The following is an 18,698-nucleotide window of genomic DNA, read 5'->3' on the forward strand; positions in this document are numbered from 1 at the left end:
TTCTCTCCCAGCGACGAACTTTCAAAAAGCTTCGCTTCCGCCTTTACTGTTGCGGAGTCAGTTGTTCTTTTTTGAGATTAGCATGGTAGGAAAGATGTAAAACAATAAAAAAAGGGAAATTATTCTTTTCGTAGGTCACTGGGCAGTTGGCTTTCGCCTCTGCCGTGCGTCTTACAAGTGCACTGTAGATAAGATGACACACTACGCGTGAGGCCTTTCTTCCTCTGCACTGATTCATTTTGTACTGATACGAAGGAAACACGTGGGGGCGTTGATACGATGTTAGTTAAGATGAGATGTTAGTGTTAAATCGTCAGCTGTGCGAATCGCAGGAAATAGTTTTATTAAGCTGGGAGTCTTATGCTGTTGACTGCTGAGCTCGACCACTGTGTGCTTGAGGACAAGCGTGCTCTTGAGCCGGAGGAATATTTGAACAGCTAAGTGACTAAAATTTCTTGTGCGGTCACGTCGGTGATCTATCGCGGGGTAGTTACTAGTGGTGCAGTTCAACTTACCGCAGTCTCCTCCCGAGATCTAACCTTTATTGACACTGCAGGCATGTTTAAAACTTCCACGTGGTGTACGTTTTCTGTTTTTTGGCGTACGAGGAAGGAAAATAATCTTTCAGGGGGCTTATATTCTTAGCGTTCTTCGGTCATGAAATTGCTTGTACATATCCCCAAGTTATAATGCTGGGCTAAACGTTGTTCGAAGCGTTTGGCGAGCCAATCTCGCCAAAAATACGGTAAAAAGCTGCATCTTTCTCATTGTGTGTGTTATATGTGGCCACATAATCATAAGCGATTTCTGTGTCGCTACGGAAGTTCATGGGCAAAGTTTGTTCGTGAAACACACTAGTTACTGTTGACAGTAGCAGTCCTAAAAAACTCTTGCGTCTGTGGTCTGTGTACCATTGAGATGAAGTATGTATGAATACATGCAGTAGAGACATGTTTATTCTTTCATTCGAAACACTAAGTGCCATGAGACTTGCCTTAATGATTGCTGGCCGCTTGTGTAACTCATTGACTATCAAGGCTTTGGCACATAAAACCCCAAGAATTATATGATGTTGCTTATTGGCTCCGGATGTAAGCTGGCCAGATTTCAAAACATGTTTTTGTTTACTTGGTCAATACCCTGTGCACAGGGCTAACGCAGCATGTACGGTTATCAAGGTCGCATCACAATGGTTGTCACACATTGCCGCAAATGATGCGGCCATTGCGATTGCAAGATGCCCATAGACAGTTAGTGCAAAATCATCTTGTTCTGGCACATTACAGGGCCCTCTATTTACAAATTGAGGGCTTGTTTGCGATTAAAGGGACGCAAGAGAAGTATTGTTAATAGACCAAGGTTCTAAAAGTTCACCTAGGGCTGTGGGTGATGAAATCTACTTGACGAAAATGTGTTTCCTGTACGTTGATGTTTACAGTGTTGTTACACAGCTAGCTAATTATTTATTGGCAAAGGACTGCATTGCATTGAACAGTAAGCCAACATTTGACATCACAACTTGTTGAAACATTCTCACGTATGACTGAAATGGGAGGAATAGCAAAATAATAAAAAAAAGCCCTGTGTAATTAATACATAAATGTTGTAATATGGGTTCAAGAAAAGGAACTTGCACCTCTCAATAGTCTTGGTAGTAAAAACTTTTCCTGCTGAGACAAAAAAAAATATGCTGTAGTTACCAGCAGTGCACTTAATGGACAAACCCAGTGGTCTTTTGACTGATATCGGATAAGGGGCTATGAATCTTGTTCATTTGTCGACTTCGTGACTGTTAGTTATGTGAATGCGAAACAACGTCAATCTCAGTATTTGAAAGACTGGCTTAGACAGGCACAAATAGGGAGCGAGAAGGGCCAGTGGTGACATTACGAAAGAGGGTAGATGCGCAAACACAGACACGGCAAAAGAAAACGAGACAACACAAATGCCAACTATCAACTTAAAGTGAGCACTGTGGTGGAAAAGAAGGTGGACACAAAACTCATCTGCACAGGTATATAGCGCCACCTGTAAATTGGGTGCACATGTGGTATTACGTGAGAGATAACTGCTTACACATTTCATTTTTACTCTGTGCAAGTTAATTGGTGGCTGGCTCACGCATGTGCGCCCACTACTATTTATATGCCAAACCCCGACCATCAGATGCACTTATATGCAGTTACGCATATAAATGCATTTATCTGTGTAAAACAGCTCATTCGTCGAATTTGGGCATGCTTTTACAATCTCGACAGTGCAAAGGATTACATGGGGAACCTCCGGTAAATGACCTTTTATGCTCCGTGAATCTCCGATTGACGCAATGGCCCATCTGCCCTACGTAGAAATTGCCGCATCTGAAGGGAACTTCATAAACCACACCAGCACGGCAGTCTTTAAATTTGTGGTTGTGTTTTACAATACAAATGTCTGTCCTATTTTCATCCTTGACCTGCTCATTCCTCCTCTGCATGGTGGTGCATATCTTACCTAGCTTATTGGGAGATGTAAAAACAGTATTAATGCTGCATCTACTTCCCACCTTCTTTAGCATTTTTTTGAAACGGTCGGCTACACTGGCTACAGTGACGTCTAGGCTAACTTATGTCTAAGGGACTTGTAGCCTAAGTATCAAAGTTGGCGCTTATTTTGTGCACACACGATTGGGTTGTCTCTTTCTTCTCCTGTGTATGTGTTTGCACGTCCGCACTCTTTTGTGATGAATACTTACAAACTAGCTCAAATTTCTGTCGTTCTAATCATGTGACAGTTCTGTTGGATGCACTGTGTAGCATGAATGTCTTAGTGCTTTGCAATTATGTGTAGCTGATTTGATTAGAAAGATAATCAGAGAAAAAACTCGCATTTTAGACACTCGCTGAAACAAGCAACCATGTTCAACAGTTGAGTTGTAAATGCTTGCATGTTGGGTTGAAGACAGCTTTATGCGACAGTGACGCAACTGCTACTTCACTACTACTGCAATAATTTCATGACCCACGCACATAGGGTGGCAAGAGTGAGAACATAGACTTAAGTGTAGTGCTGTGAAGAGCTTAGACTCTATGCTTATGCATAAATATTTGCTGAGAAAGAAAAAAAGAATGCATGGCTCTACATCACAGTGTGTGATGCACATTGTCGATGTGCCCTTGGGAGGTACGGTAACAAAAAAATGTATTCCTTAAAGCCATCCCTGTAGAAGCATGTTAAAATAATAGGTCATTAGCCTATTGATGTGATTTATATTTGGTTTCACTTTGGCAGTAAATGGGTAGATTGCTGGGTACATTATACATTCACTGATTTAATGTCTGCAAAATGAACTTAGATTATTGTTAGGAACAATATTTATCAGATAAAGCAAATTCAGCTCTATCAATGTTGCCAGTTACCAGAAGCAAAAACAAGATAGTGTCAAATATGAGGCATGAAGAGGAAAAATTGCCATTTCTATCACAGGTGGCACAGGAAAGCTTGTGGCACTTGATTTTAAAAAAGGTTTTAAACTCCAACTTGAGTAAGGACTGCTGTAGAGGCTGCACACGTCAATGCAGCAAACTGAGTTCAACAGATGCATTCTTCAGCGAGCTTTGCCACACTGCCACACCTATTTTGTGCGACAGCGCGTGGACAATGCCAAGGCACACTAGCCTGAAATGACACTGATGGTATCTTCGTCTGGTCACTGCTGCGCTCAGACTCGGATTGCAATAATGCAGATTTTCTCGATTGGATTAGCAGCTGCTAGTCAGAGCAATCAGAAGACGAGAGGGGAACAATGTCAGCACCATAGACTTCGCGTGAGGGGGGGGGATGGTAGGAGTTCAGTTCCCCCTTTGCTTGAAATTTTTAGTTTGTATACATATATGCATATGCACACATGAACATACATGTGTGGTGTTGGTGCTGAATGAGGGTGTGTGCCCATTTGTCTCTTAGGACACTCTTTCATGGGATCCCAACTGCTGGTGGAACCTCAACAGTCGGCACCGCAGAACAGAAGGTATGTCCCACAGTCAGATAGTGGAGGAGAGTGAGTGATGCTTGCATGCTACAGACCTTTCCATAGGAGAGAGGAAGGACCTCTTTTCTGGACTGCTGCAAGAGTGTGCAAAGGCTGACATCACTTTAGGGAAGGGGGGGGGGTGTATATTTACAGTAGCCCAAAGGGGATTGTGGCCGCGCCCATTAAGCTCTCCTTGAAAAGGTGCATAGTCGACTCCAAGCAAGCAGACCATGGATGTTCATTTGATCTCTCGGAGAAGTTCGGTAATACAAAAGCAGGTTAGGGGAAATCAGTGCTAACATACAGCACAAAATGAGGAAATGTGTAGGCATGGTGCCGTGTGCTGTGTTTGCCAGGTGGCACTTCAGGAACGATACACAGAGGCGATGTCAGTACAGAGCTGTATTTTAATGCATTGCACTTGCCGACACAATAGAGAGAAAGCAGGTGCTGAGGCACAGACCCACCATCATGCAGCGTCCTTACTGGCATTTCACTTCTTCACGTTACTTTGTGACGTCGCATGCCGAATTCAAGAGCCGGCGTGGAACACAACATAAATAACGACTGCATGTATTTATAGGTGTCCTGTATCTTTTATATACAGATCGAGAAAGTTACTAACCTAAAGCAGCCACAAAAGAATGTAATGTCTGGAGTTGTGATGTATATAGTTCCATGTCAGTGATCCTTGTTTTGTCGGCTGCTGTGGTAGCTTAATACCAAAGGTGTCTCGCTGCTAAGCTGTAGGATGCAGGTGCGATTCCTGGCCACAGCGGGTGCATTTCAATGGGGGTGGAATGCAGACACCTGTGCACTTCTTCAGATGAATGTTAAAGTACTGTACCCCAGAAGGTCAAAATTAATTCTGAGCGCCCCACTACGGCATGCCTCATAATCATATCGTGGTTTTGGCACGTGAAACCCCATAATCTAATCTAGCCTCTTCGTTTCGTCGTGTCTGGTGGCACAGCTTTAATCTAATGTGGTGGCCACTTGAACCCGGACAGTCGGACCTTGCCAAAAGTAGAACAATGAGGTATCTGTGCGAAGCAAGATTTATAAAAAAAATGAGCAGTTGGTCGCGACCCTGCCTGGTGCAGGAGAGAAAGGGCCGAGGCCCTTCATAACCCACTCTGTAGCTCTGGTACAGTAGGACCCACAATTTTTTTTTTCATTTACATTATGAGCATGCAGTTAATGGTTGCACAGTCTGCTACTGCATGGTTCATGAAGGGGTGTTGTTTTTAGAGCAAAGTGCACACCATGTTTGGAAGGACTGTTGTTAGGCACTTAGTTGCTATAGATGTAAATTCAAGACGACCAATGAAAAAAAAAAAATTGGTAACCGTTTTATCACAAGCCATAGAGTTGCTGTTTGTGTGGCATATTTGGTGCTAAAGCAAGCGCTTCCACGCCTCCTCTACGCAGCTGGTCATTTTTCCAGTCGTCCTTCAGATGTGCAAAGTTGTATCAGTGGACCGGTTTAGCAATCCTTACTAGACTATGCTTGAAACAAACTTGTTTGTTTACATGTAATGTGCCTTTTGTGTCGTGCAGGAACTCTATTATGCCTGAAAGTAACCTTCCAAATTATAAGATGAAAAAAAAAAAAAGGCAGATGTGTTTTAACCGCTCTCATGTTTTTAAAAAATCTGGGAATTCTTGCTTAATGTGCAATGTTAAGAGAAACAAAGCATACCAGGTAGTTCGGAGAGTAGTGCTGCAGTGGCGTTGGATTGAATAACCTCATTAGAAAGTTGGAAAACTAAGCAGTTTTCGCTCATAGCTGTAATGCTTTGTCTGGCAAGCATCTGCCGCTACTCAAGATGTTAGCAGTTGCTGCGATGCGTCATCATTTCGACATAATAAGCCCCAGGGTCATGCGGCACTTACATCTGGTGTGGTGTCGTGGCTTTTCCATCTTTCCTGGCATGCTAGATTTAGATTATGCTTGGATCGAGCTTAGACAGTCAGAGTTGAGCGCTCTGAATCAGGTGCGATTCCATAAAAATATGGGTAGTGGTCACAAATTTTGACGATCTCCAAGTTTTTCATGTAAGCGACTGCCCTCAAGATTCTAGTGATAAGAATGTTACAAAATGTTTATTCATTTTTTTGGACCTACGTTAACAGTTACGAAAGCTTACTTCTCCTTACAACTCCCCCCAAAAATGTGTTTTCTTGCCTAATAGAATCTTCATAGAAAGAGCCTGTGCGTTTAACCGAAAATTTGAAGGCCCTGCATAATTGACAAATCTGCGAAACGTGGTGTTGTTTGTGGGTGCTGACAGCAAATGTGGCCCTCGGGTTGTGCCTCTTTCCAGAGGCCGTGGCAACCGAGTGCATGTGAGCAACATTCCGGTCCACGTGCAACGGGAAGAGATCCATGATCTTCTTGCTACCTTTGGCACCGTGCAGAATCTGGAACTACGTAAGTTTTCAGCCTGTCTGCTTTAACACCTGCATGTCAGAAATGCCACTAGCAGCTGTGACGTTTCTCACAAAGCGTAGAGCTGCTGCACAGGCCGTAGCGTATTAGGCCTGCTGTAGCCTGCGAAACAAGCCCTCCTGGCTTCAGATGGCTTATTGTGACTTCGCATATTGGTCTAGTGCTTCCAAAGAAAGCATTTCTATAAGGGCATAATTTTGTTATGGTTGCGTCTGCATGCAGAGACCTAACTCTGTGTATTTAAAGCAATGAAGTCTAACAAATTATGCAAGCATTGGAAGCTGCAAGCACGAAAGAAATAAGTCTATGTTCTACTCGTTTTTTTTTTTTGTGGTGGTGGAGTTGTCGCAACACCACAGCTCCATTTAGTCACTTTTGGAGGATACTTTCTGGAAGGATTTCAATGCAGGGTGTACTTCTAAGAAAAGTGAAAGCCCATAAGTTCCTAAAATTGAGCAATTTCAGTTCTGTTTTTTTGCATATCATGTAGTATACAGTCGAACCCTGCTACAACGAACGCCGCTTCAACGAAATTTCCGGCACAACGAAAAATTCTCGGTTCCCCGTCAACAGTACATAGGAGTCGATGCATAAATATGCTTGCCACAACGAACACTTTTTCTGCTGCTGTTCCGCTTCAACGAAATTTGACGATGCAATTACGGGCTTAAAATTTTAATTTACCGTGCAATAAACACAATCTTGAACATTTTGGTGCATTTTAGAACATAAAAATACGACTTCAATGTCTAAATCGCGTGTTGGCACCACCAAAAACCGCCGCTGTTGACTGAGCATGGGGGCCGCCATTGCTTGGTAGCGATGGCGATCAGACTGCCCTGCTTTCGTAACTGGCTTGAGTTGCTCCATAGTCGCAGACAATCCAAAGCCAAACTCAGTTGTCCACGCTGGGGTGCAATCGCGGAACGATTCCTTTTTCGATGCCTCTCCAATGCTTTTCGCGCTTCACTAGTAGTGGTCAGAGCGACGGTACATCCGTGTTATCAACGCGAGCAGCCCTGGGGTGCAATCGCGGAACGATGTGTTTTCCAATGCCAATGCTTTTCGTGCCTTTTGCGCTTGGCCAGTGCAACAGGTGGTTGGAGCAACAATTTGTCAGCGTTATCAACGGTTTCAGCCAGCCGTGAGAGGTGTATGATAAGAATAGCATAGAATAAGGCGTAAGTCATCGCTACGCGACGTCACGCCTGCATCTCGACGTTGTAGGCGAATAGCTAGTGTTAGCGTATTAGTGCAACTGTGCACTTTGTCTTGCGCGGCCATGCCTCTGTTTGGTTCGTTCGTGGAAGCCGTTGTTGCTGCATGCTTTTCAACGTGGCGTCCCTATGCATATATGAGAATCACTTCATGATGCTGCTGGGGAGACAGAGGAAGCAGCAGACACTTTTTGAATTTTGGAAATAAAAGTTTCTCTGTTCTACTAGCTCAGGTCAGCTATATTTTTTTCGATTTCACTGCAACGAAATGTTCGCTTCAACAAACTTTTTTCCGAGCACCACCAATTTCGTTGTAGCGGGGTTTGACTGTACCATCTTCACTGATAAACCCTTTTACTATACCAGAAGCACCACTCTCGCTGCTAGAAGGCTCTTCGTAAGCCAGAGAATGCGCGAAAAGAAATTTCAAGAGGTGACACTGTGCACGAGAGAAGCTCCTGTGCCATCTCACCGCAACATCGTAGATTTTAATGGTGTCTCCTAGGACCTACATAATTCTTTATCGTTAAAAATGATTTATGTTCTGAGGGAGCCAGAGAGTTAATGGAGTACAGGCGTGATTTTGAGGCATCAAAAGGGACATTTTTCGTTTCCTTGGCATGCAATGTTAATGCTCACGACAAGCTGGAGCCAGGAAACACGTGTAAAAATGTTTGTTTGATTTTAAAGTTTCCGTCCCCCATCATCTGCAAACCAGCCCCACTGGAATGGCATGATCATGATAAGTCAACACAGTCGCAGAAATCGCTGTTGAAATCGTTGGACGACAAATCACTCATCGTTGTTTACACACACACCATGTGCAACTGACAGCAGCAGATTACAGCGATGCTGCTACCGTGGTAGAGGACGTATGCTTTTTTTATTGAATTAATTCGTGAATTTGCCCTTGCATACGACATGCGTGGATACGCGTGATGTTCGATACACAGTGAAACCTCGGTGATATGAATCTCACGGGACCACCAAAAATATTCGTTTCATCGGAAATTCGTATCACCAGAAAGCATGGAAAATTGCATGCGACTAAAGAAAGCTGGCGTACATTTTTATTTATTGTTTTTCAGGGCCGCAGCAACGTCAGGAAGAACCCTGAATGATTGTCAGTGAAGTTTTTAGATGTCGGCAATCATACCAGCACTCGTAAATATACGGTCCGCATGCGCTTATTTAACTAATGAACCAGGTGCGTTGTGACCCGGGATAGCAGTAGCCCCTTCGAAATTTTAGTATGCTTCTTGGCATGACACCGGAGTACTACAGCGAAAGTAACAAAAGAAGCGCTTTGACGCGATGGATCAAGGCCACAAAAAAACAGAATCACGGTCCTGTGTTGCGATTTTGTTATCGGGGAGGTTTTGGGGATGTTTTTTGGGAGATTTACGGCCGTGCCCGCCTAAATGCGACCTCAACGGCCGCGCACGTTGACGTTGTGAGGCCTGACTCCTTCGCCAAGACCGTCTTCGCCTTCTTTCGGTCCCGTCTGCCTTTCATAGGATGTCTTATGCGCGAGGCAGGCGTAAACACAGTACGACAACAGCCCGCGTCGACGCGTTAGAAAAAAAAAAACATGACGCTAATGTCCTTTGTAATCCAAACGCGAAGCCACACGGAGGCACATGAGAGCCTCAAAGATTCGCGCACACAATCTCAGAGGCCGTGACGCGTCTCTGAAGGTTTATTTTGACCATAAGAAAAGTGTTTTTCTTACATCGTGATTCTGACGATTTGGCGGTGTGGCACGCATGCCGACGCGCGCGCTTGCGTTCCCGCGCTTGCACGTGCTCGGCGCTTCTTCCATGACAGTGCGGACAGCACCTCTTTGTACCTGGGCGGTAGCGTACGTTCGTATCAAACGTCGCTGGGTGAAAATCTGCTCACAACAACCGTACTCCATTACATTGCAGGCCAATGGGCCTTGGCCGGGACCAACGAAAAATTCGTATCACCCCGAAATTCGTATGAGCTGTGATCGTATCACCGAGGTTTTACTGTATACCCTGTGTAGGCTTGTTGACACCAGTGTTTTTATTCAGAGCAAGTCATGAAATTTTCTCAAATTTGTGTTGGTACAGCTTTAATGAATCCAGTTTTAGGAAACTTTATTCAGTCACTGAGGTCTAAATACAAAAGATATCGAAATCCATGACGTCACATTGACATTTAGGCGCTGAGGTTTCGGCAGGAAGTTGCCGAATGAAACTTTCATTTTCTCTTGTAATAGTGAACCCGCAATAGGAAAACTAATGACAGTAGAGATGTTAAAGAATAATTTACCCGTCCGAACTGATTTAGTGTTTCCGTTCAAGGGCCAGTTATGAAACATTCACGTCGTATAAATGGTTTATGAATGAGCAGTAAATGCCATCTAAGCAATTGATTTAGCTGCAGGACTGGGCTTTATATAGCTCTCATTTTAAGAGCCCTTAAAATGCACCTATTCGCGCAAAGCACGCATTTGGTGGTCTGTGGCTATGACTTACCATATTTACTCGATTCTACCGCGCCCTCGATTGTAACGCGCACCCGTTTTCCGCGACCAAAAAAAAAAAAAAAAAAGTAATACATCGATTGTAACGCGCACCCATTTTTCGTGAGAGAAAAGAACAAAAAAAGTCCGTAGGAGTCAAACATCGCACATTCAGAAGAACAAGTATTTGGGTTTTAAAGAACTAAAGTTTCAAAAAAGTAAAACACAAAGTCAAAAAGCTGGCCTTGCCGCTAAAACTGTCACCACTACGGCGGCGATACGAGTCGCGTAATGGATCAGTCCTCGTCGCTGTCAACACTCTTCGATTTTGGGAAACCGGCCCTGCTTTGGTCCACTGAAACCTTTTCGTGAAGCTTTGCTGTAAAAAATCTCCTGCTTCTGTTTGCGCCAGTCTCGCACGCACGTTTCGGGAACTCCGAACGACCGCGATGCGGCCCGATTTCCGTCCGTGTCTCTGCACGTGTAATAACTTCTTTTAAATGCGGCATTGTGGTGCACTCGTCGAGTATTTCGCGTCGGCACTTCCATGCCGTCGATGCGAACGCAGAACGGGATGACAATCTCCTCAGCACACGTACGAACTGAAAAAATGGCAGAAATGGCCAAGGTGCGTAGGAGGCGGCCATTTTGAAGTGTCGATGGCAATGCGATAACAGAGTTTCTTTTTTTTTCGGTACTCGATTCTAACGCGCATGCGATTTTTGGACTCGTTTTCCCGGAAAAAAGGTGCGCGTTAGATTCGAGTAAATACGGTACATTCCAGCATGTTGCCTTTGCAAATTTTTTTAGCGTGAAGCAGGTAACTGCAGTTAGCACCGAATCTCCAATACTGGGCAAGGATATGTGCCTATTCTTAAAATTCTAGGTGAATGCTAACATGGGCATTACTTCGTTATTGACATTGAAGGGTGTCTGTTTTAGCTGGCTTTTCACGAGACTTCCAGTCTTATTTCACAGGTTCCGTGCAACATTTGTTGCAAAGCTTGTGAGCCAATTATATCCATATTTAGGGGGTGCTTATTTGCTTTAGAAGGTGCTGGTGCGATTAGATGTGAACAGCACAAATAGTGTTGCATTGTGATGTGGCAACGGGTGGTTTGGGCAAGCCCATGGGAATACGACTCCGAGCCGTTTCTCTGTCACCTCTCGCAGTCGGTCGTGCAACCTGTTTCAAATGTTGGTGCGAATGAGTCCTAAAGGGTTGCCAGCTCTCTTGAGTGCCATGGTTGCCGACCAGGAGATAGACAATTGTGGTCTTTTAAGTGATGAGTGGCTTTAGGAAAGTTTGCACGGAGCATTGTGCAGAACATTAAGTTCTAACAAAGCTGATTTGTGCTCTTTTTTTTTTTTTTTTGTTGCAATGTTCTTGGTGCTTATAATTTGTCCCACAGACATCTATGTATATACACGGGCATTCCTTTGAAGCTTTCTCTTTTATTATTTTCTTTCTTTTTGTTTTCCTCAGTTCCTCCTTCCAAGCCCGAGAACCAAACCTATCGAGCTCAAGTAACTTACGAAACTCCCGAACAGGCGCAGCAGTATGTATGCCTTGTTTCTTTTTTTCTTCTTTTTTCTGCTTCTATTATGCATTCGTTGTGGTTTGGGGACAGAAAAAACAAGGTCGTCTAAAGTGGCAATGCAATATCTTTTGGAACACTGTACATAAGCTTTAGTCACTGGGAAGTGCTGTGACGAGCAGCTATGTCCAGTATTTGTGATGAGACTTCGTTGAGCAGGGATTGTCACTGGAGCCAGCATTTTGAAAACTGGGCTTGTTGAAACTTTGTCCCCAGCGACACTCCCCATTCAACGAAGTCTCGTCATTTCCAGCCTCTCAATCTTCCCCCTGAACTTCTGTGTCGTGTGGATGTCCAGTCTTAGCGTTTTAGCCGGCATTATGGTCCGATTATGCTTCAACTGGGGCTATTTGTCATGGCATTGTTCTGTTTACTGCACAATGCTGTGACACAAAGAACCACAAAAGACGCCCATGTGCGTATTGTGTGAACTGTTTATTTGCCACTGCATGTCAGGCATGTACAAGATGGGAATCAAATACAGCTGATATCGAAGCACCACGAAATAAAGGAAGACCTTCACTTTCTGCACATTGCCATAAGAATGTGCTGCTTAAAGGCTTCATTCATTACACTACAATAGATTGGAAATACCTTTAAACTTTAAGTGGTGTACTACTTTGCCAGTTCACTGTCTTACTGTGTTTAGTGCCATTCATGTGATGAGTCATGCCTACATTGTTTTCTCGCATTTGCAACATTGTTTGGGCTTGAATTTGTGCAATGTCTGTTAACAGCACTCTGTCATTTGTGTGTCCGTGCGTGTGTGTAGGGCTGTGGCTCAGCTGAGGGATTACGAGTACCAAGGCAGCGTGCTGAGGGCAGAGTACGCCATGGACGTCGTTCGCAACGGAGGCGGCGGCGGCGGTGGTGGCCGCAACAACATGCGCATGGGTGGCAACCGGCCCATGTTCCGGCCCTTCTCATACACGGGCGGCCAGGGCTCCCCCATGAGGCAGTCAGACTTCCCCCTCAGGTAGGCAGTTACAGCTGGAAGATGCCTCTTGGGCGTGTGTTCGTTTTGTGGTCTTACACTAAAATACTTATTGAAAAAACTTTGGATGTTACTCGGGAGGCTGTAGATTAGGTATGCGTGTGTGTGCCAAGGGGAAAGGAGATCTGTTCTGGATCCTGCGAGTTAATGTCGTAGTGGTGTTGCGCCATGAAATAACCCTGTTTAAGGGAAGAAGAAACAACCATGATTGTTGAATGAAAGAAAAGGAGTTCATGGGCTCATTTTTCTTTATTAGATGCAACCTATAATGAAAACCAACATATACAATGGAGTCAAAGATAGTGTACAAAGGCCATGTCAACTTCATGTTGCAATCAATAATGATGAGCCAGCTATGATGAATAACGTACGAAGCTGTTGAGTGTCCCATCCCATGTTTTTTTTGTCAGATCCTTCGACTATTATAAAATGTTGCAGGATCCTTGTGCTAAGTGACATGGTTGGTGCCATCATCGGCCGGGCCGGAGGCACTATCCGCCAGATCACCCAGCAGTCAAGGGCAAGGTGTGTACCGTCATGTCATCTTTGTACAAGCGTTGATATCCTTAGAAGCAGTGAGGGCCAAGCGCAAATGTATTTAGGAGAGAACTGGTATAGCAGTCGGAATTGAATTTCTGATATGAAATCGAGCAAGCGGCTGTGGCAAACGATAACCACAGTTCTGACTACATGTGCACTGGCCTTGCACAAGCTTCCAAAGCTTCTGGAGCACGCTTTTGTCGGCCGTTGGCTCGATGGTTTCAGTGCCCCAGTTCGTATCACCCATTGTGACGCAGAAAAGTGTTCGGAACATCTGGATTTTGGCCCATTAGACACAATAAAACTTGGCCGGGGAATTCTACGAATTCGTATCGCATCGAAATTCGCGTCAGCTGGGTTCGTATCACCGAGGTTCTACTGTGTGTCGCTCATTGCTTGTCGTTCTTTGTTCCGCAGGGTGGATGTTCACCGAAAAGAGAATGCTGGTTCCCTCGAAAAGGTGAGCCTACTCACCTGGCCTAAAATGGGGGGTACGTGCCAATTGCAAAGCGAGAAATGACCAGAAAAATCCACCTGTTGAGTCACATACCTAGTTTGTGTAACTTCTTTATCTTATCCTTAAATATATTCACTGAAAACCACAGTCAAGTGCCCAAAACATTTTTTTTCATCTGCTAAGGTGGTAAAATATTTTGTGCAAATATCGAAAAAGAACTTTCTTATCGAGCCTTAACACGTCCGCAACAGTATAACGAGCGCTACTATATTCTGGTATCTGCGTTTGAAAACGAATCGGGATACGAATGTGGGCTGAGAATGGCTGGGTCTAGGTCCTCATTCCCTACTTGCATTGGACCAAGTTCCTTTGGGCAATAGTTATAAGGAAGCTGTAAGAGAGCTTTGCGAGAGCGATGAAGACGGACGTTCCCGCAATACCTGAATATACTGCGAGGAGTAACTTTTGGATTGTAAAAAGAAACAAGGTCAAGACCAGGCGAACACATTTTAATAAAATGTGTTCGCTTTGTGAACGGGGCTCTCGCGTAACTGAGTTGGTTGTTGTGTATGGGTTCCGCTGGAAAGCTTTAACTGTGCCGCACCATCTAACAACAGCCGTAACTGAGAGTCCGGTTATGCAGTGGCCTTGTTGGGCTTTTTCATCGTCCAGGTGATCACCATCTACGGCAACCCTGAGAACTGTTCCACGGCTTGCCAGAAGATCTTGGAGGTGATGCAACAGGAGGCCAGCAACACCAACAGGGGGTGAGTGTTCAATGTTTCCAGAGCAAAGACAGTAGAAAATTTTGTTTTAAAGAGAGCTTAAAGATGTTGCAGAAGCACATACTTTATGAAGGAATTGCTAAATACTGGCATTTAGGCGACAAAGATTTGTCAATGCACACATTTATTATCGAGAGTGGGTGTGGCCGAGCAAAATTTGCGCAACTTGTTCCGATTTGACGCTTAAGAAATTATTTTTCTAGTATATTGTGGTCACTTAAGGGGGGACGCGCCCTTTGAAAATCGAAAAATCGCGAAAAACTCGGTTCTTGAAAAACCGTATATTTGGGCTGTACGTATTACAAACGACCTTTCCTGTAATTATGAACGCCTAAAACATCGTAAAAGTACGTCAAATCTGGTAATAACGAGCAGCGGCAGCTGCTGCGCCGGCCAAACAAGCGCCGAAACAAGCCCAACTTCGAGCGAGCACTGTTCCCGCGCCGTTCAACCGATCGGCGCCATCTTAGTTTTGTTTTGTTCGTGAATTCCCGCGCATTTCTTTACCGCCCGCGGCGGTAGGGGTGGTGGCGCAGCCAAAGCACGATTCGCTTATGATTGGGGGTCTCGCAGGGGTTTGAGTTTCCCACGTCTCGACGCGCAGCTACCATTGGACTAAGCGCGCGCTCCTCGAGAGAGTGGGGGAACGCGTGGCTGCTATTGGCTGCTGTGCGCGATGACGCGATGGCCTTCTCTGCGGCTTGCTCCGTGCGTCGTCGGTTGCGACTAGTGCTAGCGCTTGCTTCGTTCTTTGCTGCCGTCGTCACCGTCGTGCAGCCAGCCTTCGTTATCGCAGCTTAGCATTTCGTTATCGCTCGCGGCACTTTCTGAACTCTACACCGTGCTTACGATATCGCATCCTGCCCGCCGACTAAGAAGTGTCATGTGCCTGCGATCGTTGTGTTATCGGACACGCCGCTGGTCACGGTACACGCGTTCGGTGGATTGGTGCGCTGAATCGTTATATAAACTGTGTTACCGTGGTCAAGCGCACCTCCAACAACGATTATGACGGCCCTTTTCACAGCGAAGCAACCTCTGTATCGGTAAAGACGATTGCATCAACTGTGTCAGCCCTCGTATCTCCAGTGTGCGCCAGCGGCACGTGAATGCATAGTTGAAATGAGCTTGGCATCTTGAATCAACCTCGGCGATCGCAACCCCGACTCCTATGAAAAATAGAAAAAAGCCAGTAAAGGTGGCAAAGAACAGAAATCAATAAAAACGCATTTTCTTTTATCTACAGGGTCATTTAAGACCAAGATATGTGATCGAAACTTTCGAAGCCCAATATCTCGAAATGACTTTTTTGGCTGGTGATACTGCTTAGTCGAGACATATCTCTGGAACCATTCATCCGATTTCTGACAGGTTTTTTTTATTATGCACCTGAATAAATTGCCCAAACAAAGACAAAGCCGCTTTTTAAATTTATTGTGTCTGTAATTTGTGATAATTAAAATTTCATTGATAAAAGCCAAATGGCAAACACTAAATCCAGTGCCCTGCTAAAAATTTTCAGCAAGGAAATTTTAAAAATGAGCTTTGTCTTAGTGTAGAGCACCCATCCAGGAATCATCATAGTGAATTTCACAGTGCTAGCACATTTACCAAATTCACCAGAGCCTGACTAAGAAACCCATGTGGACTATCCTGATAAATGGCTGTAGCCCCGCCACGGTGGTCTAGTGGTTATGGCACTCGAGTGCTGAGCCGAAGGTCGCGGGATCAAATCCCGGCCGCGGCGGCTGCATTTTCGGTGGAGGCGAAAATGTTTGAGGCCCGTGTACTTAGATTTAGGTGCACGTTAAAGAACCCCAGGTGGTCGAAATTTCCGGAGCCCTCCACTACGGCGTCTCTCATAATCATATGGTGGTTTTGGGACGTTAAACCCCAGATATTATTTGATAAATGGCTGTAACTTGGGAACCAGTGAGCATAAATGCATGAAATTTTGGGGTTATTCAAATGGCTTTGCTATTAGCCTACCCTGAAAATTTCAATAGGATATCTCAACAAACAAAAAAGTTGCCCTTCCAAGGTAGCCTCCCCCCTTAAGAAACATACACTGCTCTTAAAAATAATTTTTGATATCTTGATCGATATTGATGAAACTCCCCGAGTTTATGTACATTTGTGTGCTGATTTCAAATATGCAATTATTTTTCTAGTATAATGTGTAGTTTTAAAAATACGAAATACTTCATGTGCTCATTGGGGAGCAAGATCTTTTCTAAACTGAGAGAGTTACAAAGTAAATCAGCATATCACAGTAATATTGAATCAGAACTGCGTGCAGTGCAACAAAAATGGATGTTATAAACCCATTTGAACAGAAGTTGTGTGTTGAACATTCACCGTTGAGTCAATTTCGAGCTGGGATTTCACTCATCAATGTTGAACATATGCGTCCCATCTTAGGCTAGCCAATGCTGAAGAACATACTGTGCGCAGCAGCGTTATTACAGCCACGGCCGCTACATAAAAAGAAATGTTACTGTGAAGGCCATCCACAAAAAAAAAAAGAAATTTGCGTGCCCGCTGAAGCAAACGCTGCTGATGTCTGCTCACGAAAGCTGCTAAAGAAAAGATGCGCGGGCATGCTCGCCCGGCCGCGCTCGACTAGTAGCGCTTCTTTTTCTTTTTTGGCACTTGCGGCTTTGCGCTGCAAGGCGCCGCCAATTGAAGTGCCTCCGTCGGCGCATGTTATTTTTGTATTTTTCGTGACGTTATCTGGACGCCCGCCTGCACCCGTTCTAACGGGAGTTTCGCCTCCTAAATATTTCTTCCTCCGTGGTACTGGCTTAGCTTATCAAATTGTATATTCATAAGTACAGGAAAAAGGAGTTTATCAGTAGTACATCATTCTTACATCAGGGCAAGGCATGTGCCCTTCGACATGTCCATGCATCTCAGTGCTTCATATCATTAGCCAGTAGAGCTAACCAGCATATTTCAGCCTATCTACTGGGGGCTGTTGCTGGACCTTGCTGATCGTCCACTCGCCCTGTAGTGGCTTCAGCCTGGCTTTGAGTCCCAACTTGCATTGTGTGTTGACTACGTTGACTGTGCATCTTCTGTTTTGTGCAGGGATGTTCCCCTGAAGATTTTGGCCCACAACAACCTGATTGGGCGCATTATTGGCAAGAGCGGCAACACCATCAAACGCATCATGGAGCAGACGGACACGAAGATCACCGTGTCCAGGTGGGTGTGTGGCGGGAACCGTGAAAGCATTTGCATGTTTGCACCCTGCTGGCACTTAGGTGGCTGGCCCAAAGGTCAAGCCGCCTTTGCTTCCTATGATGAGCAAGGACAGATGGTTATTATAAGGATATTGCAAAGATCACCTGAGCCTATATACTCTGTATACTTAGAGCACGCTGGACCGAACAGGCCATCAGCAGATTGTATATCCCTCCTACTACAGTGGAACCTCGTTAGTGCGTACCTGCCGGGAACGCCGCATAACTACGCACTAAACGGTAGTACGCATTAACCACCAAGTAAAAATTTGCATCTCCTCACGTACGCCATCGCTGCCAGCAAAGAAATAAATACAGTGCCACAGCAAATATTGCCTAAAGTACCCATTCCAAAGCCTTTTCTTTCTTTTTGCCAAAGTGGAGAAAAGATTGTGGTACTCTCGCACGACCGTCCGATAGTGCCGATAACGCGCGGTGGCGATGCTAAGGAGCTCTTCGGAACTATTACAGGGTCCGGTATACGCAGTGACCAACATAGAGACAGCGGACAGTGTCGGCTTTCCGCGATATATGTGTGTGCATCTGTACCACGATCTGCTACTAAACAAAAACTGACAGTTCCAGTGAAACGTGGTACAGCTGCGTGGAGCTGATGTCTCCTGGCTAGTTGCATGCAGCACGTTGCCTTCTCGGCTCACACCGCCACTGCTTTGCCGCTTGCTGTACTGCACGCGCGCATTTGTCGTAGGAGTGTTCTTCATAGTCACTTTGCTCCAGACCGTGCACAGATGTGGCGAGTAGCTTGTTTGGTTAACGCGGCAATGACAAACTTCCTGGCAGCGGACAGAAGCGTGTTTGGGTGGTCGCCCAGTAAAAGTGTGCAGTATGGTTACAACAGCACTACGCTTGCTGTACCGTACACATGCGTTTACATGATAACGTCATT

At 45.0% G+C, this 18,698-nt stretch overlaps 1 protein-coding gene across 1 annotated transcript in view; it reads left to right on the forward strand.

Moving 5' to 3' along the window:
* Positions 1–18,698, forward strand: part of LOC119386915 (insulin-like growth factor 2 mRNA-binding protein 1) — a 64,634-nt gene that overhangs the window by 1,106 nt on the left and 44,830 nt on the right. The window contains exons 2-9 of the mRNA XM_037654202.1: positions 3,946–4,009; positions 6,340–6,446; positions 11,659–11,731; positions 12,543–12,746; positions 13,203–13,289; positions 13,722–13,764; positions 14,434–14,528; positions 17,637–17,753. Of these exons, the coding sequence (XP_037510130.1) occupies positions 3,946–4,009; positions 6,340–6,446; positions 11,659–11,731; positions 12,543–12,746; positions 13,203–13,289; positions 13,722–13,764; positions 14,434–14,528; positions 17,637–17,753 (790 nt within the window). The remainder of the gene's footprint in view (positions 1–3,945; positions 4,010–6,339; positions 6,447–11,658; positions 11,732–12,542; positions 12,747–13,202; positions 13,290–13,721; positions 13,765–14,433; positions 14,529–17,636; positions 17,754–18,698) is intronic.

Source organism: Rhipicephalus sanguineus, chromosome 3 (assembly GCF_013339695.2).
Source record: "Rhipicephalus sanguineus isolate Rsan-2018 chromosome 3, BIME_Rsan_1.4, whole genome shotgun sequence".
Classification (NCBI taxonomy): Eukaryota; Metazoa; Arthropoda; class Arachnida; order Ixodida; family Ixodidae; genus Rhipicephalus; species Rhipicephalus sanguineus.